The following is a 25,067-nucleotide window of genomic DNA, read 5'->3' as shown; positions in this document are numbered from 1 at the left end:
CACTTCCTAATGTATTGTGATTGTTCATGTTGCTTCCTTTTTTTTCCCATCACATTATACACTGCTCGTATCCAGGGGTTTACAGACCACCCTGCAGTGCTGATACACGATGGCCAGGACAAAGGGCTTGCTGCACCGCGTGCCTAGGTGTACTTCTGTGGTCCCAGCCACCATAGGTGTCTGTGCTTTTTTTTTCCCCATAGTGTGCAATCATGACCACCACTGCTGGATTTCTGGGTGGTCATAAGCCCTGAAAACTAGCAGTGTATAATGTGATGGAAAAATGCATCAAGCCAGCGAAGGAAGCAATATGGACACTCACAATACATTAGTAAGTGCCTTGTATTAACGTTTTCTACATGATAAATGCCATTTGCTGAAGTGAGACAGCCCCTTTAAGCCTCGATAATAGCGCACTGCCTTGATATATGCACCAAATGTACCCAATTGTAACAGCAATATCCTGGCAAATATCCAGGTAATGGAAAAAAAACTAAAAGCAGGTATAGAAATTAGCAATAAGAATCCACACAAAAGCAAGCAACAGTATGCACAAAAATAATTTATGAATAAAAATAAAAAATGCACAAAATAGAAAAGAAAATGTGGTCAAAATAGTTGCAAACATGCACATAAAAAAGGTAGCAAAAATGGACCACAAATGTCATACCAGGTTATTTCTTAGGTTAGGCTACTTTCACATCTGCGTTTTCCTTTCCGGTTTTAAGATCGCAAAACCGCAGCCCAACGCTTCAGTTCTGTCCCCATTCATTGTCAATGAGGACAAAACTAAGCAAACCGGAACGGAGTGCACCAGAACGTATTCCGTTCCAGTTTGTTGTTTTCCCATCATGTCTGACACAAAATCTCTGCAAGCAGCGATTTTCTGTGCGGCATGAAAAACTGAAGAAGCCGGATCTGGTACCATGAAGAATGTAAGTCAATGTTGCCGGATCTGTTTTTTCGGACACAAAGAAAATGGATTCCGCACCCACTGACTCAATCGTTTTAGTGCCAGATCCGGTTTCCTCCTTTTTTTTTTTTTTAATACAACCGGATCTGTTCTGAACGGATGCAGCCGGTCATATTATAATAACGGAAGCGTTTTTCAGTGGTTTTGATATCCCATGCCAGATCTCAAAGCGCAGACGCGAAAGTAACCTTGCCTAACATTACAGAGGGCGCTCTGGCGCAGATCATCCCAGTGATGACGGCCCAAGGATTTGTACTTGCTTCTGTGTCGATGTGAATTCCAGGTAGATTAGAGGTGCTAGAGACTAGAAATAGGCGCTTTGGTATTTCGGTAAACCATCTACCTTTTAGGCATATTAGCGTGACTTAATTTCTCATACCACTGCTTTTCTGCAATGAAGTAGATTGCATCCTCTTCCTCCTCGGTGCGGTACAGGGCAGGACAGCTCGATACCGACAGAATGTCGGGATCAGGTGACTGCAGGACGTGTTGAGACTGGGGGGAAGGTGGAATTACATTACGTCGAGGGCGACACATGCTGCTGCTGCGTGCCAATGTTCCATGAGTTTTCAGAATGGAACCTACAGAGACAGGAAGGGAATTTTAATCACACAAAAAAAAGGAGGGGAAAAAAAAAAATCCTTTCAATACACAGCATTAGGTCATAGAATAAAAACACCCAGGAAGCTGTTTACTGGAAAGTTATACCCTGACAACTCTAAAGAGAGGGAGACATTTTCTCCGCACGTAACGCTGCTCATATTAATAACTAAATCATTACTGGACAGGTTCCAATAGATTTTCAGGCTGCAGATTGTGTGCGCTACATTTCTTCCATGCAGTTTGCTTGTGCGGACACTAGGGGGGGCCTCTAAACAAGTTAAACAGTGCGTTATCTGTATTACAGGCTAGCCTCCATAACTGTAGTAGAAATCAGCAGATTCATTGGTGGCGAGCGTCCTAGCACCTCTCTCCTGTGAATGCATAGAGTAAAATAAAGAAGAAATGCAATGACTGTTCCAAAACTAAATCAAGGATCAATGGTGGATAACCTTTAATCCTGCTCCCCATCACTAAGATAAAGCAGCAATAAGGAGAGGAGTAGATATTTGAAAAGTCCAGTTAGAGACTACAGTAGTGCCCCAAGGGGGGGGGGGGGGGGATTATAATGTAAAAGGGGGTTTTCCGAGACTTTTATACCGATGACCTACACGCTAGATAGGTCATCAGTATCTAAATCGGTGGAGGTTAGACGCATGGGATCCCCACCGATCAGCTGTTTGAGAAGGCAACGACGCTTGCAGTAGCACCACCGGCTTCTCCCTGCTCACCACGCACAGCTCCATACATTGCATAGTGGTTGTGCTTAGTATCGCAGCTAGGGCCCGTAAACTTTAATCAGGCCGAGCTGCACCTAGGCAACATGACTGATGAACCTGATGTCACTGGAGTAGGAAAAGCCAAGAAAAGGCTGCGACGCTACTGAGTGTGCCGGTGCCTTCTCGAACAGCTCATCAGATTGGTGGGGGTCTGACACCAGGGAACCCCGCCGTTTAGATACTGATGACCCATCCTTTCAGAAAAGTCTCAGAAAACCTCTTTAAAATTCTTTCGGTCATTTATATACATAAATTTGGAGGAAGATCGAACCACTGGTAGGGTCCAGAAGTTAAAGAGGACACGTAACCTCTCCTGTAACTACTTGTAAGAACCATTCTGGGGCATCGATTCTTAATGTTGCGCTGTTATGAATGAATTGCTAGCAGTTTGCAATGAAGGTCCAGATGGGTGTTACCAGTTGTAGTGTGTGTCCAGACACGGGTAGAAGTGACTGGATAAAGGTCAGTGTGCAGGGACACACCCCCTACTGGTAACACCCAGGTGGACCTTTATTGATAGACTTCTAGCAGAAATAATAGAGGAATGGCACAACACAAAATATATGCTCTAGAGACGGATGAGCAAAGTTGCTCAACTTCTCCCTGTCAGAACTCATATTTGTTAAAAAGGATGTGTCTGCGGAGTGGACATGTGTACAGTAATAGCAATGTCAATATTTAATTACCAATTGAATGCCAGCATTTTTTATGTGGTTTTGTACAGAACTTTTATTCCTCCTAGAAATATATGAGCACATTCACAACTGGGTTTTAGTATTCAGATGTTGTAGGGGAGACAATCCGTGCTGACACTGTTGGCGCATAGGGTCATGCCTCCCTGACAAGGCAGCACAGCATTTACAGGAGGAATAACAGAGGGAAGGCACAATGCAGGGATATAAGAGAAGATGCTCCAGATTTAATATTTTATGGGGCAATGTAAGCATTTACTAAATCAGCCTTGACAGGAGAGGTGAAACCCTTGGTAAACATTTGAGAGCGCTCATTTGAAAAAATAAAATAAATATCCTTAAGCAGACATATGGTTACGGCCAAATCTTGTGTTCACGTATGTTGGCGTGTACATTAATAATCCCTCAGTCTACAGGCAGCAGTTCCACACCCCGCACCTCCCTTAGTGTACGTGACTTCCAAGCATTTCTCAGGAGACTGTGGCTTATAAATTACAGGTTTGGGGAATATTAGAATGAGCAGAGACATAACGCCTACATAGAACTGGGGGCATTTTTGAGTCTTACAGAGACCTACCCGAAAATATTTCTATATAAGAAAAATACAACTGGTCTCATTAATGCTGCAGGCAGAAAGACTGAGGCTGCACTACTGAGAAATTCCGATAATGAAAGGCTCTGATGTCAGAAGCAGGTTAGTCACAGAAATTATGTGGATACCCATCTTCTAGTACACGGGAGGCCACGCATACAATATACATACAGATAAGTGAAATGATCCTTGCAGGGAGCAGTTATAAAATGTGGTCAATTACATCCACACAAGCAGCTGTGTGCGCGCGAGCGGTCTCCTCATACAGCTGATCGGAGGGGGTGCTGGGCGTCGGACCTTTGCGGATCTGATATTGATGACCTATCCTGGAGGATAGATTATCAATATAGGAGACCCCAGAGAACCTCTTTAAAAAAAAATCTGGGATCACATTTATAATAAATATACAACCCACACAGATTTCTACAGGCAAGTCTATTTAAAGGGGTTGTTAGAGGTTTTTTTCCTTGTTCTTTGTATGTTCCTAACTAATGAAATGTAACAGCTTTACCATGCACTTACTGCATCTGTAGTTGCTCCTTTCTCAGATTTCACTGAGGGTCACATGACCTGTAATGTCAGTTTCTCTCCCTGCTCAGATGATGATTTGTGACGTCACAGTGCTGGCCACGCCCCCCTTCACTGCCTTCTGCTGCTCTCTGCCCTGTGTCTCCCTCCCACTGGATACTTCAGGAAAGATAAACCCCTGCAGGAGCACAGACTCAGGGCTGAAGGCTTTACCAAGTGGCTGCATGCAGTGATGACACAAATGCTGGGCACAGGAGCTGACAGACTAGAGGAGTTCTGCACAAGAACAGATAGGGAGAAGATCCTGTGTGTATCAGTAGTGTCATTGTACAGCTGGGACTTTTAGTCCTACACATAACATGCTGCTGAGTATCCCAGCAGGCAGACATGTCACTCAGGGCAGCACTTTTATTCACTCCCTTTGCAGAGCAGGAGGAGGGGCAGAGATTATTGTTATTGCAGGTAAACAAACAAAGGGCCAGAAGAGAACCAGGGAAATGAGGAACGAATTATATTTTTTTCCCAAAACTTGGATGACGCCGGAGAGACTGATCCGGCATTTCAATGCATTTGTCATACGGATCAGGATCTTGATCAGTCTGACAAATGCCATCAGTTTGCATACGTTTTGACGGATCCGGAAGGCAGTTCCAGCGACTGAACTGCCTGCCGGAATCCTCTGCCGCAAGTGTGAAAGTAACCTTAGCTTACCCTTACATTGCTGCCCATCAGATTTACAGTGCTATATATTGTTTTAAAAGGGGTTGACCACTTTCTTCTAAAATTTAATAAATGTCATAAGCTGCTGAGTACTGGCATGTGAAGTGCTAAAGGTGGTCAATCCTTAACCCCAGAAGACACGCCGAAGCCCCTAGCCACCCATGGTATGACTGGACCCCGAGTTAACAGTGCATGTGACAGCCACCACGTCCAAGGCGCTCCAGATTGCGCCAGTCATGTGATTTGCCCATGTGACTGCCTCCCTTGCTGCATCCGCACAAGCGCTGGACACTTCCATCATCAGGGTGAAGGGTGCAACACATTGGCCTCAGCGGTCATGTATGACCCCTGAGGTCAATTGACTGGCAGCAGCGATCACATGACCTATGGAAGGGACGTCAGTGCTGCAGTGCCAGCGGGGAACAGAGCTTGAGACATATGAAAGTGTGTAGGGGGTTTTACCTTTATTTAAGACAGCCCCCTGCTCTGGGTCAAGTTTCTAAAAATCTCAAAAACTGTTTTTAAACGCTATGGGAGCCTTTGGGACATTTGTTTTGTTTAATCGATGTATTTTTAGCTAAAAAATAAATAAATTATTATATTCTCGCCTCCTTACCACACAAGGCGAGCCCCAGACCAAGGAAGATTGACAGTTCTCGTGTGTTTCTTCCATTTTCTAAGCAGCGTTGCCTTCTCACTAAGCTGCTTGCCTATTGTCCTGTAGCCCATCCCAGCCTTGTGCAGGTCTACAATGTTTTCCCTGGTGTCCTTAGACAGCTCTTTAGCCTTGGCCATGGTTGAGAGGTTGGAGTGTGATCGAGTGTATGGACAGGTGTCTTTTATACAGGTAACGAGTTCAAACAGGTGCAATTATTACAGGTAATGAGTGCAGAGTAGAGGGCCTTCTTAAAAGAAAAACTAACAAAACCCAGATAGTAATGTCAGATTGCTGCAGAATTCAACATGCAGTTATGCCTCAGGCGGATATGTAAATTATTACAGGTGTAGTCCGATTAGATACTGGGTCTTTCCACAAGAGGGCTTAAAAATGTCCTGTCCCCCCCCTGCTCTATATAAATTCTAAAAAAACAAAACATAAAACCCTCAGAGGCTTCTTTTGGGTAGTGTACCTCTTAGTGAGAGATTGTTGACTGCTGGACATCATTTTACAACGCATTCAAAGACATTTTACATTTGGCTTTGAGAGGGGGGTGTATTACTGGACTGAGTTGGATATTTTGATGAATTGCCCACCATTTAGGTCGTTCTGACCTAGCTATTAGGAGCAGTGGTGGCACGCACACAAGGCAAACAGGATCCAGTCTGTAGGCCCTGTGGTATTCGCTTCAGTCCTGCTTTTTCTGTGGAGCGACACAGCTGCTGGTGTGATGATCTGAGGAGCCATCAATTATGACAAATCGGTCACCCCTAGCAGTGATACGAGGGACACTAACAGGTCAGCGATATGTACAGGACATCTTGCGGCACCATGTGCTTTCTTTCATAGCAGGGCATCCAACAGCAGGATAATGCTCACCAACACACAGCAAGGGTTTCTTAGTAATGCCTCCACCAGATTTCAGAACTTTGCATGATGTCCGATCACCAGATGTATCGCCAATCAAGCATTTATGGAACCAGCTGGGATGTCAGCTTCATCAACCTACCAGTGTGCAGGAGCTACAGGCCCAGCTGCAATATCTGAGCAAATGTGCCACAGGATACCACACAGAACCTGTAAGCCTCCACGCCTAACCATATCTCATCCTGTATCCAGACTAGGTGGCCAACAGGGTCCTAGAGCCGCCTTTCTATTGTCCAGTTTTTCCCAATAAATTTAGCCTTTTGCTCTAATATTGTAATTCGAGATGGGAGAAGAGATTTCAGATGCTACATCCGAAGTCACTTAGATAAAAAAGTGTTATAATGCTGTACAGAGACCTTTTGTGAATAACTATGGAGATGAATCTCCATACAGTATTATAATGAATTTTTTAGCGAAGCGGCTTTGGATCGATCATTACATTCACACAAAGTTTTGTTCAATTCAATCAACTCCTCCTTGGTGCGTTTGTTTTTTGTCAATGACTATCTCAAGATGAGGAGAAAGTATTGCTTAGACAGAGAGCTTACATACCATGGAACTGGGAAATGATTGGAGGTGTATCTTCATCCAGGTCATCCACCCCACCAGCTATTGGGTAAGGAGGAATGGAGACTCTGGGCATAACCACCCAACTGTGGTCTGAGTAAAGCGTCGATGTCAGGTTTGGCAGACCAGAATTGTGCACGATCTGAAAACTACATATTTTCTCAATTTGTTGCCAGCGATACAGTCGCTCTCGCAGACACGTGGTTAACTCTGAAAGTGCTTTCCTGTGGAATAAACATGCAAATGTCAATGCATCAGGACTTCTACTGAAGTGACACTAATCATACCATTTACTACGGTACAGCAATAAATATAAAATATGTACTGATTTAATGAGGCATAGTTTGTCAGAGTACTACCACGTGTGATCTTCGGGTAAACTCACATTATCTCCGCTCCCAGAATTACCAGGATATATAAAAAAAAGTTACATTAAAAAGGACAAATTCAGCTTTACTACAGAAGTTCCTCCAACTTTGAACCCAGAGGGGGGGAAAAAAAAAAAAAAAAAGCACGCTGGTTCGAGAGCTGCACTTATACAAGCAGGCAAATACCGCGAGTTTGAGAGCTTTCGCGTGTTTGAGTTGAAGTTTGTATTAAGTGTCTGACTTAGATTACGTGACTTGAGATTCAGGGACTTTAGGAGGGCACTACAGTACGTTAGATTCTTATCTCTGCATGCACTACATTGTATTTTTCCTCTTTTCTTGTGTAATCCCCATTTAGTATGTGTTCCATTATTGACAGCGCAGTCCAGTGCACATCTTGTCTAATGTATGCAAACAGCTGTTTGAGGGTGCATATCTTCATTCAAAATGTGAGCAAATTGCCGTTTGGAATCGCACATAGAATATCTAACCAGGTGAGTTTCAACACTGAGAAGAGTTGACAATTTGAAAAAGAGTTTGCTGCTCACCGAGCAAGCACTCTATGGGGTAGATGTGGGGGAGGGTGGTAGCGAGGAGGCTCAAGAAAGTGAGGGAGCTAGTGGGGTAACAGATAGAAAGTGGGGTAGAGGGAAGAGTGCCAGGGAGGATAGTCCTGATCTGACACACCCCAACAGGTTTGCACGGTTGGCAGATGAGGGGGATGTCAGTTCATAGAGAGCACTGCTGCAGCCGGACACTTCCTCTGCCAGTCAGGGGAATGTCAGCTCCAGTAAGCAGGGGACCAGGAGAGCAGGGCAGGGCAGACACGTGCTGGTAGTGGGAGACTATTAGGGGTACAGATAGGGCAATCTGTCACAAAGACCGGGATTGTCGAACGGTGTGTTGTATTCCTGGCGCTTGAGTTCGACACATTGCGGATCGGGTTGACAGATTACTGGGAGAGGCTGGAGAAGATCCAGCAGTCATGGTCCATATCAGAACCAATGACAAAGTTAGAGGTGGGTGGAGCGACCTTAAAAATTATTTTAGGGATTTAGGTAAAAAACTTAGGGCAAGGACCTCGAAGGTAGTATTTCCTGAAATACTGCCTGTACCACGGGCCACAAAAGAAAGGCAGCAGGAGATTAGGGAGGTTAACAAGTGGCTCAAGAACTGGTGTAGGAAGGAGGGGTTTGGGTTCCTGGATAACTGAGCCGACTTCTCTGTTGGCTACAGGCTCTATCGTAGGGATGGGCTTCACCTCAATGGGGAAGGGGCAGCTGTGTTGGGGGAGAAGATGGCTAGAAGTTTGGAGGACTGTTTAAACTAGGGACGGTGACGCTAGGACAGTGACATCACTTTCATTGGTTACATGTCCTAGGGGTAGTGCTTGGTTAGCTGCGAGGAGGCCACAGCGCTCACTAGAGTTCAATGGCCCCTTCATACAGATGATTGGCAGGGGACCTAGCAGTCAGACCCACCAACCAGGTAATGATTACCTATAATGAGGATAAGCCATCAAAATCTCAGACAACGCCTTTAATTCCTGTGCAGTTTGCCTCTCAATACAGTCACAGAGGAAGCTCTTGTATGGACAAAGGCACTGCTTACAGTTTCTCCCACACGCTCTCTCCTCTTGACAGGCGAGGTTGCCTGTGTGATCTCTCCTCTGACAGTGTGTGCTCACCTCCCTCTCAAATAGAACATCCACCCACTCCTGCTGATATGACTAACATTGCTACTCTGAAAAGAGAGGTAGAGAAGAAAGCGCAGATGGTCAATGTCAGCCCTGAGCAAACAGAAGCCACAGTGTTCTGTCAGATCTATGTCAGAAGTAGCAGCAAACACAGCTATGTGAAGGAGCTGCACAGACTCTACAGCAGCAAAGTGGTGGGAAAGGTTTAATGAAGACCATTTAAAAAGTTGCTTAATTTCCCAATTAGGAAGCAAATTAACAATAAAAAAAAGTCCATGGGCATCCCTAGCCTTTAATGCAATGGTCAAAAGTAACCAAGATAGTGTATCATTAACTGCCACGGTGAATTAACTCACTTTGCTTCAAGAATTTTATGGTCCACCTCATCTAGCGAAGAGCTGTGTGCAACATGTAAGGTTCCAAAAACTGTGCTCCTTTTCTTCTTGATTTTTTCTGCCTAGAACATAAATCACAGATAAGGACACTATTAGATGGGTTATTCAGGTCGACCATGAAGCAGCTATGAAACTAAATGTAAGGAGGAAAGACACTGTCTAAAAATGTTCAACATAACTTGTCTGCAGACACGGACAAGAAAAGGCATTTCTATTACAGTGTCGGCCATGTGCGGTCCACAAAATGCGGAACGCACATTGCCGATGTCAGTGTTTTGCGGATCCGCAATTTGCGGACCACAAACACTCGCGGACGTGTGAATGGGGACATTTACATGAGCCAATAAAGAGGTAACAATCAGGAACAAATTGTTTGTTTCCAATCAATGCCAGCTTGTTCAGCTGCATGTTAGTGCAGAAATAGTCCCTCCTGTATGAGGATGAATGAATTGTTTTCCCCCAGTTTCATTGTTAGCAGCACATCCCTGTCTACAAAGGGCAATGAGCTGCCGACAAATAATTAAATGGTGCATAAACAATTTTATTACCTAACTAACGAGTTATTTCTCTTGTTGGTTGATCAGTGGCACAGTTACACAGACCGATTATTTGTAACAAACATTCATACATTCGTCCACAATAACTGCCTATGTAAATGGGTCCTTATTCCAAGGATGTAGAGTAGGCCTGGTCCCTCTCAGTAGAAAGACTGTCAGTAACAAGTAAATTGTATTGACCAAATTTCTACTGTACCTTCTTGGGAATCATACACACTACTGACAAAAAGTTTGGGATATTTGGCTTTCAGGTGAAATTTATGGAAAACGTAATAGGTTCACCCGACAGTGATATTATATCATAAAAGTAGAGCATTTAAGTAGAAGCGCACAATGGTGATTTTCTCATCTCAAACAATTCATTGAAACAAAAGCCAACACCAGTGGTGGATATACCCCCACAAAAATGTCAATGTCTCAATAACTTGTCATGTGGCCTTGAGCATCATTTAAAGCTTGACAACAACGTCTCATGCTGTTCACAAGCCAACTTATTGTCTGTTGAGGTATGGTATCCCAATCTTCTTTAAGGGCGGCCCTCAGGCAATTGAGGTTCTGTGGTAGAGAGTTATGAGCCTCTACAAGGCGACTCAGCTAAGGCTACTTTCACACTAGCGTTCGATCGGATCCGTTCTGAACGGATCCGATCATAATAATGCAGACGGAGGCTCCGTTGAGAACGGATCCGTCTGCATTATTTTGGCATATAAAAGCTAAGTGTGAAAATAGCCTCGGACGGATCCGTCCAGACTTTCAATGTAAAGTCAATGGGGGACGGATCCGCCTGAAGATTGAGCCATATTGTGGCATCTTCAAACGGATCCGTCCCCATTGACTTACATTGTAAGTCTGGACGCCTCCGCACGGCCAGGCGGACACCCGAACACTGCAAGCCGCGTTCAGCTGTCCGCCTGTCCGTGCGGAGGCGAGCGCAGGCTGAACGCCGCCAGACTGATGCAGTCTGAGCGGATCCGCATCCATTCAGACTGCATCAGGGCTGGACGAAAGCGTTCGGGTCCGCTCGTGAGCCCCTTCAAACGGAGCTCATGAGCGGACCGACGAACGCTAGTGTGAAAGTAGCCTTATCCCATAAGTTCTCAAATGGGATTCAGGTCTGGAGAAAGTGCAGGCCACTCCATTTAAGGTACCCCAGTCTCCAGCAGCCATTTTCTAATGATGGAACCTCGACGAGCTGGCGTATTGTTGCCCATGAAGATGAAATTAGTCCTGTGTTGTTCATGCAGAGGCACAATGACTGGATTAATGAGGTTATTCAAGTAGTATAGGCTTGTCACTGTACCATCCACAAAGTGTAGGGCAGTTCTGTATTGACTAGACACATCTGCCCACACTAACACCACTACCACCAAAGGTAACAGTGGATGACACATAGCGCTCTCCTTGACATCTCCAACATGCTGGCCATTTCTGATCAGCATGAAATCGACTCAGTGAACAGCACTGAGGCCCACTGGTCCTTCGTCTATGCAAGACGATGATGCCTCTGCCTGGTGGTGTAGTCAGGGCAGGGCATCTAAAAAACAGACCACGCTGAGGTGAACGGTTTTGAATGGTTTGACGTTACATTTGGGTGCCTCTCACCTCCCTTAAATGTGTAAGCTGTGAAGCTCCCATGATGGCTTGTCATGGAACAGAAGCAGCAGAATGCATTTTGGGGATTTATTACCCCTGCACTCCAGAATTCTGACTAAAAGTCAAAATATGTGCTTTGTGACTTTTTAGGGTCAATTTTTGCATGTTTACACCATTTTTTTTGTTTTTTTAATAAATTGTTTATTTTTCAATTTTCTTTGTATAATCACGTAACAAAGAAGCATTAGGATGATACATAAATGAGAGCAAAAGGTAACAATACATGGAAATGTCAGCATTCAAGTGCAAATAGTACCAGTCAGTGCTAATTGAGTGCAAAGTAGAGTCACTTCCAGCATTCACTAAACTGGTCTCATATTTTACAGTATCATGGTAACACTTAATAGGAGAAGAAAAAGAAAGGTAAAAATAAAAGAAGAAGGTAGAAAGAGAGATAAGTAGAGGGGGGAGAGGGAGAAAGACAGAGGGGGAGGGGGCGGATGCTACTAGGCAGCTACGTCATAGATATAGGCGACATCGCCACAGTTTGGCTAGGATCCATCTACGTCAGGTCTCTCCAAGGGCTCCAGACCTTAATGAATTGGTCATGCGTTCTGTCGATCCAGCTGGTCATTTCTTCAAACCTGCAGATTTGAGTCATCTTAGCTTTCATCTCCTGTACAGTTGAAGGGTGGACATCTAGCCAATGCAGAGGGATTAATGCTTTGGCCGAAGCGATGATATGTGAGATAAGATTCTTTTTTGAGGGTGAATACTGGGGTGTTGGCAGTACCACAATTTCTAGAGTGAGCATAAAGTTTGAAGTTGCTAGTTTTTGAATCAACGCTTCAGTCTCTTTCCAGTAGAGTTTGATCTTAGGGCAGTGCCACCAGATATGTGATATGGAACCCACATCAGTTCCGCACCTCCAGCATTCCCTTGTAGGTGTCAGTCCTCTCTTGTAAAGGAAATCTGGAGTTTTGTACCACCTCGTCAGGAGCTTATAGTGACTCTCCTGTAGGCGAATGCAGCGGGAGAAACCATGAGAGCATCTCAATATATGCCTCATTTCGGTGTCAGTTATAGTCCTATCTAATTCTTTCTCCCACTCTCTGATATAAATTGGCCTCTGAAGTTCACCCTCGCCTCCCACCACCTGGTAGAGTTTTGAAACTTTTCTAGCAGCGATAAGTGGTGATTGTATTAGCTTCTCGAAATCAGTCAAGGGCCTCTGGAGAGGGTACCGCGCCTTCATCTCCCCACACACAGCTCTAATATGTGGTTTTACAAGGAAGAACCCTGGAGCTTCCGTGATTGAGGATGAAAGTGTCTCTAGGATGTAGGACTCTATATTAGGAGTGGTTTCCCCTAATTTTATATAGTTTAGAGAGTTCCATATATGTTGGTTGGTACTAGCGTCACAGTCTAGGAGGTCAGGCAGTAGGCTAACCGGCAATAGGGGGGGGATGGGTCAGGTGCTAATGTTTTCCGCGTTTCCCTCCAGACCTCTCCTATACCGCGTACCAGCGGGTCTACAGTTAGGTCTTTCTGAATATGTCTGTCAGGTAGCCATAGGTGTTTCTGAAAGTGTCTTCCTAAGCTGTGGCGACAAATGGCCTGTACATCTGGGCGCCTGTTTGGGTTCACCATCTCCAACCACCTGTTAAGTTGAATTGCTTTATAGTACCTAGTTACGTCTGGTAGGCCTAAACCTCCCTTCTCTTTGCGCCTTGTCAAGGTTTCATGGGATATTCTGGGTTTTCTGCCGTTCCATAAGTATTTAGAGAACATACTCTGCACACTCTTGAAAAACGATTTAGGGAGCCATATCGGGACTAGTTGCATCACATATAGAACTTTTGGCATCACATATGCCTTCAAAATATTTTTACGTCCCATCCAGGACAAGTAGGGGAGATTGTATGTTTGCAGTATGCGTTGTAATTCTCCTAAAAGGGGGGTGTAATTATGCTGGTACAGATCATTGGTGTCGCTAGGGATCAATATTCCCAGGTATTTAATAGGTCCTTTGGCCCAATTGAATGGGAATCGTGCTCGCAAGGGGGCGATTTTGGATCTTGGTATAGAGATGTTCAGTATCTCTGATTTGGTATGGTTGACTTTAAAGTCCGATAGAGAGCTATATTGGTCTATGCTCACCAGTTTGTTTTTAATTCACAAGTTTTAGGTTTAAAAATGTATCAAATTTAACAAACAATGTTAACATTTCATAAATGCTGAATACACAAATTACACCCCCCCCCCCCCACCTAGCTCAACTTACAGTCGATTGCTGTATATTCTGTATGACGCATGTATACATAAAGCATCATATACATATGGGACAGGTTTACTCTCGCAGTTTATTACCTCCTCTTTAGCTATTGCGAGCTGCATTTCTGCATTCTGTTTCTTGATGTTGTAGTACTGTACTTCCACCTCATGCGTTAATTGCAGCCATTTCTGGAGCGTATCGGGGACAGACCAGTTACACCGAAGTTCAAACTCCTTTTCTGCCTTTTTCAGCGCCATGCGAACCTGCAAACAAGAACATATCTCTGTCTTGTACAAAAAGATCACTTCCTTCTTGTTGTGGTCTTTTACACGTATCCAGAAATAAGGGCTCTTTACTTTTCCTACCCAGATCCCAGCTTAGAGCAGTGTTTCCCAACCAGTGTGCCTCCAGCTGTTGCAAAACTACAACTCCCAGCATGCCTGGACAGCCTTTGGTTGTGCGGGCATGCTGGGAGTTGTAGTTTTGCAAAAGCAAAACACTGGCTTAGAGGACATTTGGCAACTCCCTGTTAAAGCGGAAATGCAGCTAGAATAAGCTGTTGGGAGGACAATGGTGGGGACCTTTAACATTTGACAAAAAAAACTAAGAGAAACCAAAGACTTGACGCTGCTCTGGGATTTCCACCTCTGGAGACTGTTGTAAATAAAGTATTCAAGCAGGAAACTGCGCCACTTCAAGAATCATGCAAAAAAGGTTTCACACGTTAATGGGTCACACGAAAATTTGTATTTCAGTCAGTCATGTGCTTCTTCCATTAAAGAGCAAAGACAAGTATAGTCCAGGAATCTCAACATTTGGTTTAGCAGGAACTTAAAGGGGTTGTCCAGGTTCAGAGCTGAACCCGGACATACCCTTATTTTCACCCCGGCAGCCCTCCTGAGCCTGGCATCGGAGCATCTCATGCTCCGATGCGCTCCCGTGCCCTGCGCTAGATCGCGCAGGGCACAGGCTCTTGTGTTTACAATAACACACTGCCGGGCGGTAACTTCCGCCCAGCAGTGTGTTCGGTGACGTCACCGGCTCTGAGGGGCGGGCTTTAGCTCTGCCCTAGCCGTTTTACTGGCTAGGGCAGAGCCAAATCCCGCCCATCAGTGCCGGTGACGTCACCGGGGTTCCTGTCAGCCCCATAGAGAGCCCCGGTACGTCACCGGAACTCAGAAAAATGCCTTTGCCCTGCGCGATTTAGCGCAGGGCAAAGGAGAGCATCGGAGCATGAACTGCTCCGATGCTCATGTCAGGGGGGCTGCCGGGGTGAAAATGGAGGGATGTCCAGGTTCAGCTCTGAACCTGGACAACCCCTTTAAAGTAATATCTGGAATGAGGGTCCAGGCTGGCATGTGGTGGGATGAAGCGGACTGTATGCTCTTTAAAAGGATGAAGCACGATTGATTAAAATACAAATTTTTGTGTGACATCCTATCGCAGTGCACGCAAGTTTCTATAAAGAGTGCAGTGCAACCACTTGTCTGCTGCAAGTAAAGTAACACGGATAATGATAATTGTTGGGGTGTTTAGGCGATTTAGACTCTTCTTTATGATATTGGGGTTCAAATCATATCCTCCAAATGCCATAAAAAAAAGCTATCAATTTAGGCTAGTTTCACACTAGCGACTGCAGCAGGCTGTTCCGGCGGGTGAACAACCTGTCTGATCCGTCCTGCCGCTAGTAATCGTGTGCCCCCGGACTGCTGCGCGGTCCCCATTGACTATAATGGGGGTGGGGGGCAGAGTTCTGGCGGCAGCACGGCAACGCACACTTAGAGGCTGCCGTCGGAACTCTGCCCCCATTATAGTCAATAGGGACAGAGCGGCAGTCCTGGGGCACACGTGAACTAGCGGCAGGAAGAATCAGACAGGCTGTTCACCCGGCGGAACAGCCTGCCGGAGTCCCCTGTTGCTAGTGTGAAAGTACCCTTATATTATCAATCTGCACTCAACATTGAAATTGCAACACCGAGATGGACAAGCTGTAAGGTTATGCAAATCGAGGAAGTAGCAGGTGTCACCAAGATCTGCAGATGATCAAACTTTCAAGCACCTAGCTCCAATCTGTGGCATGTGGGAGGGGCATAAAAACCAGATTGGAAGCAAAGTTTTTTAGCCACATTAAACCTCAAAAATTGTATCAAGTCATGCTTGATTGTGTGATGCCTCCTGTTTGTCGATGTGCCAGTTAAAAGGTTTTCCCACCATAGAATCCCACTGAGAACAAGAGCACAGAAGTAGTGGCTGGATGTGAAGGACACCGTGACCTATTCATACAGTATGTACCTGAACTAGTTCCTCCTCCGCATACTTCAGTCTACTGAGTTCACATTCTGCTCCTTCCCTCAGTTCTCGGAGGCGATGAGCTTCCCGCTTTGCATCACAGATTTCGTCCATTAACTTGCGCTCCAGATTTTGTTTTTCTACAGCAACAGTCCTGTTCTCCTCTTGGGCTTTTTCCAACCTTAAAAGAGAATATATAGTCAGATGCAGATTCCCCGACATAAGTAGCTTCTATTGAAAAGGCAGTTTTTATGGCAGCTTGTTAATGCCAGGGTAGAATCATTATTGAAACAGGTAATACACACCTCCTAGACTGGGAGTAACCCTAAGGAGCCTGGCCTGCAAGAGACCAATGCTGCATGTAATAAGACTGCAGCGCCACCTAATGTAATTCGGCATCTACACCATGCAGTATACAGACTTCTTGCAGTCTACACTTGCTTGCAGACTATGCAGGACTAAAGTAGTTTCTCCCTCCGCTGTGTTGCAGAATTCATAGCGTAAATGTTGCAGATCTGACCAAATTTGATCTCCTGCTTCTATGACCTCTTATACTTTGGCAACATATTTATCTCCCCTCTGATGTACAGGGAAATCACACATAAAAGGTTTCATATCGCTACTGGTCCCTGCTATTCCCGCTCCCTTTATCTCTGGAGGAATTTCGTTTGACATGCTGGGCAGCAGATTATGCAGAGTCAGTGAGCAACAGAACAGCAGAGGTGACAGGGAACAAGAGCACTCGAAACTGCAGTAAAGGGATATGAAGGCTATGCCTAACAGAAGGGAGAGTTATTATGGGAAATACAGTCCTTCACATTGACAATCCAGCCCACTGCAAACCCTGGCAGCACCAAAACAAAGGTACAGCAGCACAAATGGGAAAGAATAAATAATAATAATCCACTTCTGGCCTATGGTGACATGACCTAGTGAATATTCAAACACATAGGTACTTTATTTTTATAAGCTCAGAAAACTCTTTGGGTTGATAATGTATTAATAAAATTTCCATCCCAATAATGGAATTCGCAATATATTTATGGTGATAGTCACATTTGTCAATACCAATTTCCCTTAGAGTTTAAAATAAGGTATGATATGCTAGTAAATGACCAAACATATAAGAAAATAAGTACAATCTTATAACAGACATCAGTGCAGTCACATAAGCAAAAAACAAACAAAAAACAAAAAAATGAAGAAGCCACAGCCAGCAGCTACATTGGAACACATTTTAGGACGTGGTATACAGAAGCAAAATTTGATGTATTGAATTTGCAAGTCTATGTACAGCATCCAAAAGCTGCTGTGCTAAACATTTGCATTAGGACAGAATATATCTATTTTTTTTTTAAACTATTTCCGTTTCCAACCAGTCACATGCAAAGCAGAAGCTTAGAGGACACCAAGACAAGTTGCTTTATTTGCCTCCGCTGTTGATGTTATCCATTCTGTTACCTTTCCTGCAGCTCAAGAAGACTCAGCTCAGCCTTCTGTAGCCCCTCCAAATCTTTCATCATCTGAGCTATATGTTCCTTTGAGGTCTTGTTCTGCGTGTAGGCAAACCAGCACCCACCAACGCCAATGACTATAGAAACGGTCAGGACAAAATCCTTCACCCAGTTATGAGGGGGGCCTGAAAAGCAATGGTTTCCATAAGTCAAAAAGCACAAAGAAAGGCTCACTACCCAATCATTATCAGCAGAACCCATGCGCTCACGTGTTAATGGTCCAAACAGGACAACATCCAACGCCTTCAGGTGAAGTTTTTGTCTGTGGCTCCGATCGCTGATCTTCAGTTGTGAGATCATAAATGCCGGCTCATTCACAGCTATTCTGTTCGCAAAACAAAAAGAAGAAGAAAAAAAAAAACACATTGAAAAGAACAAGATGATTACTAGTAATGCTTCCCACCATTCCTCCGGCTGCCCAGTTCAGTACTTCAACAATTTTTAAAGGCCTTAGAAAACCAAACTTTCACCTAGTGGTAAATACATGAGGGTAGATTCTGTCACAGTCTGCATCAAGTTCCATCTCTGCCGGCACAGGTGGTCTCAGACCATTCCAGTCAGGCACAGAGTGCATAAAGTGAAGTTGTAAAAGCAGAGGGCGCCGCAGAGCGTCATACCCTAAGGACGGTTTCACACGAGCGGATGCCGTGCGTGACATCCGCTCCGTGAATGACAGCCAAGACCCGATGCGGACTGCAGAGGCACGGAGAAGTAACATGATTGATAATGCTCCGTGCCTCTCTGATCTCTTTACTAGGAAATCACAGTGAGATAAAGTTGTCACTGCGATTTCGTAGTAAAGAGATCACAGAGAGGCACGGAGCATTATCAATCATGTTAATACTCAGTGCCTCTGCAGTCAGCATCGGGTCTTGGCTGTCATTCACGGAGCGGATGTCACGCACGGCATCCGCTCGTGTGAAACAGCCCTAAAAGTGCAATGTGCTGCAGACTGCAGAGACCTCGTATGTAGCTTACTGTCAGAAGCAGATGCATTAGGCAGTGATGGCTAACCTCAGTCAATCCCGCTGTGGAGAAACTACAAGCCCCAGCATGCTCCATTCATTTCTATGGAGTTCTGAGAACAGCCAAGTATTTGTACATCGAGAGTCGTAGTTTTACCACAGCTGGAGTGTGGGAGGTCAGCCATCACAGCATTATGGGATGGAAAGCACGGTGGCTCAGTGGTTCGCACTGGTGTCTTGGTCCTAGGTTCAAATGCGACCAAGGACAACATCTGCATGGAAATTGTATGTTATGCTCATGTTTAAGTGGGTTCCCTTCCGTACTTCAAAGACATACTGATAGGCAACTTAGATTGTGAGCCTTATTGGGGACAGCGAGAGATGATAACGTCTGAAAGACGCTGCAGAATATGTCAGTGTTATATAAGGCATGCAGAAGGGAAGTACACGGGGAGCGTTCTCCCTGTGACTATTAGGAGATCAGGTGGGCAGAGGCAGATCACCTGAAGAAGCAGAACACTCAGCATCCATCTATGATGACTGCACATAAAATATCTTGTGATTCTGACTGATCTAAACAGAGCTGCAAAATGTAAGGCAGAAGAAGAGGATGAGGTCACACACCACATGAGCTTGCTGCAGAAACAACCTCATTCAGATGTATGGAGAAGATTCCTAGTCTCAGAAGTTGTTTTAACCTCTAGTGAAGCTCCATCTCAGAGTTGACGGCTGGTAAGGCAGCAAAGGAAGAGGGCACAGGACATTTACTAAAGCGGTAAAAAAGAAGTCACAAAATTATGACACATGCCATATTTGCCCAATAATTTGAGACTTGTTGAGCTTTTGGAAAAGTGGCAGGGCTTAGCGTGAAGGGCTTCATGCGAACCACCATATTTACTACAACTTTCTCCAGAAACTGGCTCAAGTTAGAACTGAAGTCTACGCCAGTCCTTAGCTGGTGTAGACTTCAGTTTCTGGCACACAGAGGGGCAGAGATGCACCTAATTTATAAAGAGGCATCTGCCTCACCACAGTACCAATTTGTGCAAATGGAGTCTATGTATTTTTTGGCCATGAAGTGTTCCTCTTCCGTTCTTAGATGCATCAACTAGGTGAAAATATGGTGTCCGTACGGGGATTGTCAACCAACTTTTGCAAAAAGCCCTAAATGGTAAACCAGATTATTTCTAGTCACTATACAGCCCCATGTTACCACAGCATGGTCTCCCACTGTCTTGTGACATCTCCCCACTAGCCTTAGATATCTCTGGAAATGTGACCAAACCAACAGTGTCTCATACTACCAAGTCACCCATCAGTACCTGGAACATATTCATAAAGCTGGCTTTTTAACCAGTTATTTGTGCCGACTTTGTACTTAAGAGAACCAATATCCAGCCTCACACCAAGGACAGCCAGTGCCCCGGACAAAGTCAGGATAAGGCTTCACTGCCTCAGCAGGTCTACATCTGTTGGTGGCAGCACAACACCACTGGAATAGTGAAATAACAATGTTTTAGGCCTCATGCAAGAAGACGTAAAGAGAAAAACAGCCCACAATAACCAATCACAATGCAGTTTTCATTTTTAAATAGCAGCTTAAGAAAATAAAGTTGTCCACTAAAGGTCAGTGTTTCTTACGTTACGGATAACTCGAGCCCTAGATTTTCCTTGCGCTCTAGCAGAAATATTTGGTCATGTTCATTGGTTGCTGAGAAAACCATTTTACATGCTACAGAATGAAGAGAAAAACTCAAAATATGTAAGGTTACTTTCACATCTGCATTCTTGCTCGACCCGTTAGGGGTTTGGCAAAAACGCTTCCATCATGATAATATAACCATCTGCATCCGGATCCGGTTGTATTCTCTCTAAGATAGCCATGACGGATCCATCACTAAAAACCCTTGTAAGTCAATGAGGGATGGATCCATTGACTTACGTTGCGTTTTCATACCAGATCCGTATTGCTCCGCATCCCCTGCCGGACATAAAGACACTGCTTACAACGGTTTTCTGTCCGGCATGGGAACGCAACCAAATGGAACAGAATGCATTCTAGTGCACTCCGATCAGTTCTGTCCCTATTGACAATGAATAGGGACAAAACCGATCTCAATAACGGAAAGGAGAAATGCAGATGTGAAAGTAGCCTAACACGCTGTCAAAAATAATTGCGCTGGTAATACTCAAATTATTACTAAGGGCTTATTGTACGCAAAAAGGTTTAAGGGGTTCTCCAGGCTACAGATACTGATGAGCTATCCTCAGGATAGGTTATTAATACCAGACTAGTGGGGGCACGACACCTGCACAGGCAGAGCAGCCACAGGGCCGGAAATTGTACAATGTAAAAAGCTGTAAGACACCATAAAAACTGTAGTGGCCATTGTGGGGTACTGCAGCTCGGCTCCCATTAAAGTGAATGGGAGCAGTATGCCAGCGCTTCCGCTCCATACACTGTATAGTTTGTGGCTCCATTACTGCCCAAAAATACTAATCTGTAGAGGTGCGGGGTTTCACCCCAAGGTCCCCACTGATATGATAATTATTGACCATCCTGAAGATAGATCAATATCTGAAGTGCTTAACACCCCCACAGATCAGCTGTTTTGGCTAGCCAAGGCCCCAGAAACTATACACAGCGTCAAAGCATAAGGCTCCGCATATTGTGTAGTTTCCAGCGCCAGCATGCTGACGCTCAGCTTGGCCACTACACGGTGCATGGCGTCATCTGCTAACAGCTTTGTACTGTATAGTTTCCAGCAGCATGGCTTCCTGGAATAGCTGATCTGTGTGGGTGAGGGGTTACAGACCCCCACCGATCTGAGGTTGTCCTGAGGATAGGTCATCAATATATGCAGCCCAGAGAACCCATTTAAGTAAAACTAGTTCTAGTAGTGGAGAGGTTCCCCACAGCAACCAATTAGAATACAGTGCTCAAATTTCAGAGGCCTTTTGGAAAATAAAAGCAGCGTCCTGATTGGTTGCTATGGACCGGTGCACTACTTTCCCCTTGCACCAGTTTTGATAAATCTTATGTTGTGTCTCTCACAGACACTTCAGGACGACTCTTACCTTGGCAGAGTTGTTCCCTTGACAGAGTTTTCCCGGAAAGTCTTCTCATACTGCGGGAGCTCCACAAACTCAAACAACCACTGTAAAGTCTCTTCTTCTGTCCAGTTATGAACTGCAAGAAAGACAATTCATTAATACAAAGCACAAATATCCTGATGTCAAGAGAGAGTCCAGCAGTTACTGCACAATACATGGCACTTAGAAAGCAAAACCTATCCCAGTCTACACAGATCAGCCACAACATTCTCCAAGTGGGCCCTGACAATTTCCTGCCTGCGGAACTGCTAGGATTAGCAGAACAAGGATATAGGCTATGCTTTGAAGCAGTGTCTACTCAGGCACGGCGACTCCGAAGCAGTCAGTCAATCTTGTAGTAAGTGGGCGCCTCTTCACCTGTGAGAAAAGCCCTCAACGTGTAAAAAAGTTCTGCTGATGAGACAAATAGATTTGTTGGAGTCGATTCATTCATCTCTATTACGGACATCAAAATATCTTGCTTCTCTGGCCCCCGCTGGCCCTGCAGTGGTCACACACTGTCCATCATTCAAGAAACCACTGCAACCAATCACTGGCCTCAGCAGTCATATGCCACTCATGCACGTTACCACTGAGGCCAGTGTATGGCTGGCTTCAGTGGTCAGGTGGACGGTGAAAGTGACATCACTACAGGCCCAGTGGGGAATGGAGCGATGGGACCAAAGACACAGGAAAGGAGAGTTTATTTTTTAAACCAGATCCCTGCTCCCTGCCAAATTTTTGAAAATCTTGGAGAAACCACTTTAAAACCACCTTCCTAATATTATGTAGGTCACTCTAGTGCCACCAAAATAGCCCTGACTTATTAGAGCATGCACTCCAAAGATCTTTGAAGATGTTCAGTAGTATCTGGCTTTAGGTTCTGAAGTTGCAAGCTGTGGCCTCCATGGGCTGGACTTGTGTTCTGACATCTTTCAATCGTAGCCAGCAGTAACTTTCAGCAATCTAGGCTACAGTAGCTCTGGTCTGAGATTGGACCCAACGTACTTGCCTTCTATTCCCAGCATGCATCAATGGACCTTGATGCCCATAACGTTGGGCCATCCTTCCTTGGACCACTTTTAGTAGGTACTAACCACGGCACTTCAGGAACACTTGCTGTTTTGGAGACGCTATGATCCAGTCGCCCACTTCTTTATACATGCTTATTTACCAGTGTTTACACAAAACCCAAGATCTGCTGCCTTATATAATCCACCAGTACACTAATACCACTCTCACGAGACAACCAACCAAAGTTTTGCACCTCACCAGACCAGTATATATTTTTTTACCCATTTCATTTTTTACACACAGTCATCATTTTTCGCAATCCTGCTCTCTCCTAATGTTCCTTCATCCCACACATTACAATGCAGCTATTTACTCAGTAACGCGGGTGTATAACCCACCACCCAGAAGATAAACTCAACCTATAGAAAAATAAAGGACGGCAAAGTTCACATTTCCAGCTCTGGCTTGTTTGCACGCCTCGGTGACATTAGATATTCTCATATTTCACTAAAACTAGGAGAAAACCACTGTCAGCTCTTTTAGCCATTTTACCATGAAGTTCATGTTCAGTCTAATCACTGCCTTCTAATTTTTTCTATGAAATCAGATTAGCCTAAAAAAAAATATGAACTTTTTTTCATCAGTTCTTAAAAAAATTTTTTAGAGATCCATTGTGATAAAACATTATTAATTGTCAGGTTTTTTTTTTTTTTTTCACAAGTGATGTCAAAGATAACGAGCTGAAAAACGTCTGTCATGTTGTACTGGTAGTAGGTGTCATACACTGAAATATAATTAGCATTTTGAGACAATACTGTAAAACACAATCTTGCTGAAATTCTATGGGATCCTCTGATGTTCACGTTCATCCTCTGTGATTGCTTTGATCAGGGATCAGGTGGGGGAGGAACATGCAAAATTATCATATATACACAGGTTAGGAGATAAGTGCCTGATCAGTTGGTGACCCACCTCGATCACGAGGACAGGCATCCTGTATTCCCAGTTTGAAAGGAGTGCTGGTCGAGCACGTGCACTGTGGCTCCTTTCAAACTCTATGGGACTGCGAGAGAAACAGGTGTCTGCCATGTTCTTGTGATAAGTGAAGGCCTTAGTAGTCAGACCTTCACTGGATCAGACATCATCAATCTCAAGATATTGTAAATGCCCCAGGCCTAGAACCCACACAGACCGATTTTACAACAAAATTAATGCTTAGAGGGCCACTGAGTTTTAGTAATAGACATAGGTCATAGAGAACTATCAAAAGTTTTGATCAGTGGGGGTAGGATCGCTGAGACCCCCATCGTTTTGCTCTCTCTCTCTCTCTCTCTCTCCCTCCTCACTGCAGGAGACGGGATCACTCAAAGTTTATGGGCCCGTCTCCATTCCATCCTCTACAGTAAGAATGAGTGCGCTATGCGTGCACTTCTCTCCTCAATCCAGTCATCAGTGGGGGTCTCAGCACTCAGAAACCCACTGATCCAAATTTTTTTATCTCTATGGCATATGAAAAGTTCTGGCAAAACTATGATCCTTTAAACATTTTATAGTTTACATATAGAATTGACATAAAACATGACGTCTTATACTAGCCCTATGTGTACATTAACACAGTCTTTAATGCAGTTGCAGTTTTTGCATGTGGTAATTTGCCTACAGTGTGTTCTCATTACACCAGGCACTGTACAATGCTCCAGTGAGGCCGGACGGAACCGAAGTTCAGGGGAGGCCAGCATGAGGGGTTTTGTAGGGAGAGGGCTAGGGTTAGGTAGGGTTAATGAAGACGTGAGGCGGGAAGTGGTTTGAGAAGGGGCAGGGGGGCCGAGGTTAAATAGGAGTGGGAGCAGGAAAACTGGCACCATTTTATGGACAAGCAGGAGACAGCATCGTGCAGCAATCATCTAGCCGCATCCTGCCATGTTGGAAGCAGTGGAGGCGATGCTGCGGCGTTTGAGGAAAGCGGCGGACTCCAGGGGCCCCGGGTGGCTGGAGCAGCAGGTGACTGCCATGTTGGGGGGGCGGAGGCGGGTACAGCTAGCCCCACTCCACCAGCAAGACGGCCACGGCGGGAACGGCCACCGGCATGCCTAAACCCCGATTGGGGCCAACAGGTGTTTTAGAGGTGGTAGACACAGAGGGGGAGATGGGTTTGCAAAAGGGGCGGACTCCAGTGCGAGTGGAAAGGATGGGGGATTATCTAAGTAGATATCCTAACCAAAAAGTGGCAGAATTTTTACGCTTGGGTTTTAGGTTAGGTTTTCATATCCCC

General features: G+C 44.9%; 1 protein-coding gene across 2 annotated transcripts in view; it reads right to left on the bottom strand.

Moving 5' to 3' along the window:
- STIM2 (stromal interaction molecule 2) overlaps positions 1-25,067 on the bottom strand; it is a 96,116-nt gene that overhangs the window by 3,867 nt on the left and 67,182 nt on the right. Inside the window, exons 4-11 of one of the 2 annotated variants that reach the window (XM_044296619.1) lie at positions 21,767-21,878; positions 17,933-18,048; positions 17,671-17,848; positions 16,213-16,390; positions 14,016-14,183; positions 9,457-9,557; positions 7,022-7,260; positions 1,317-1,554 (exon numbers count right to left, since the gene is read on the bottom strand). In XM_044296619.1, the coding sequence (XP_044152554.1) occupies positions 1,317-1,554; positions 7,022-7,260; positions 9,457-9,557; positions 14,016-14,183; positions 16,213-16,390; positions 17,671-17,848; positions 17,933-18,048; positions 21,767-21,878 (1,330 nt within the window). The remainder of the gene's footprint in view (positions 1-1,316; positions 1,555-7,021; positions 7,261-9,456; positions 9,558-14,015; positions 14,184-16,212; positions 16,391-17,670; positions 17,849-17,932; positions 18,049-21,766; positions 21,879-25,067) is intronic. The other variant, XM_044296628.1, reaches the window with a different exon arrangement.

This window comes from Bufo gargarizans, chromosome 1 (assembly GCF_014858855.1).
Source record: "Bufo gargarizans isolate SCDJY-AF-19 chromosome 1, ASM1485885v1, whole genome shotgun sequence".
NCBI lineage: Eukaryota > Metazoa > Chordata > Amphibia > Anura > Bufonidae > Bufo > Bufo gargarizans.
This window is presented reverse-complemented; position numbering and strand designations above follow the sequence as displayed.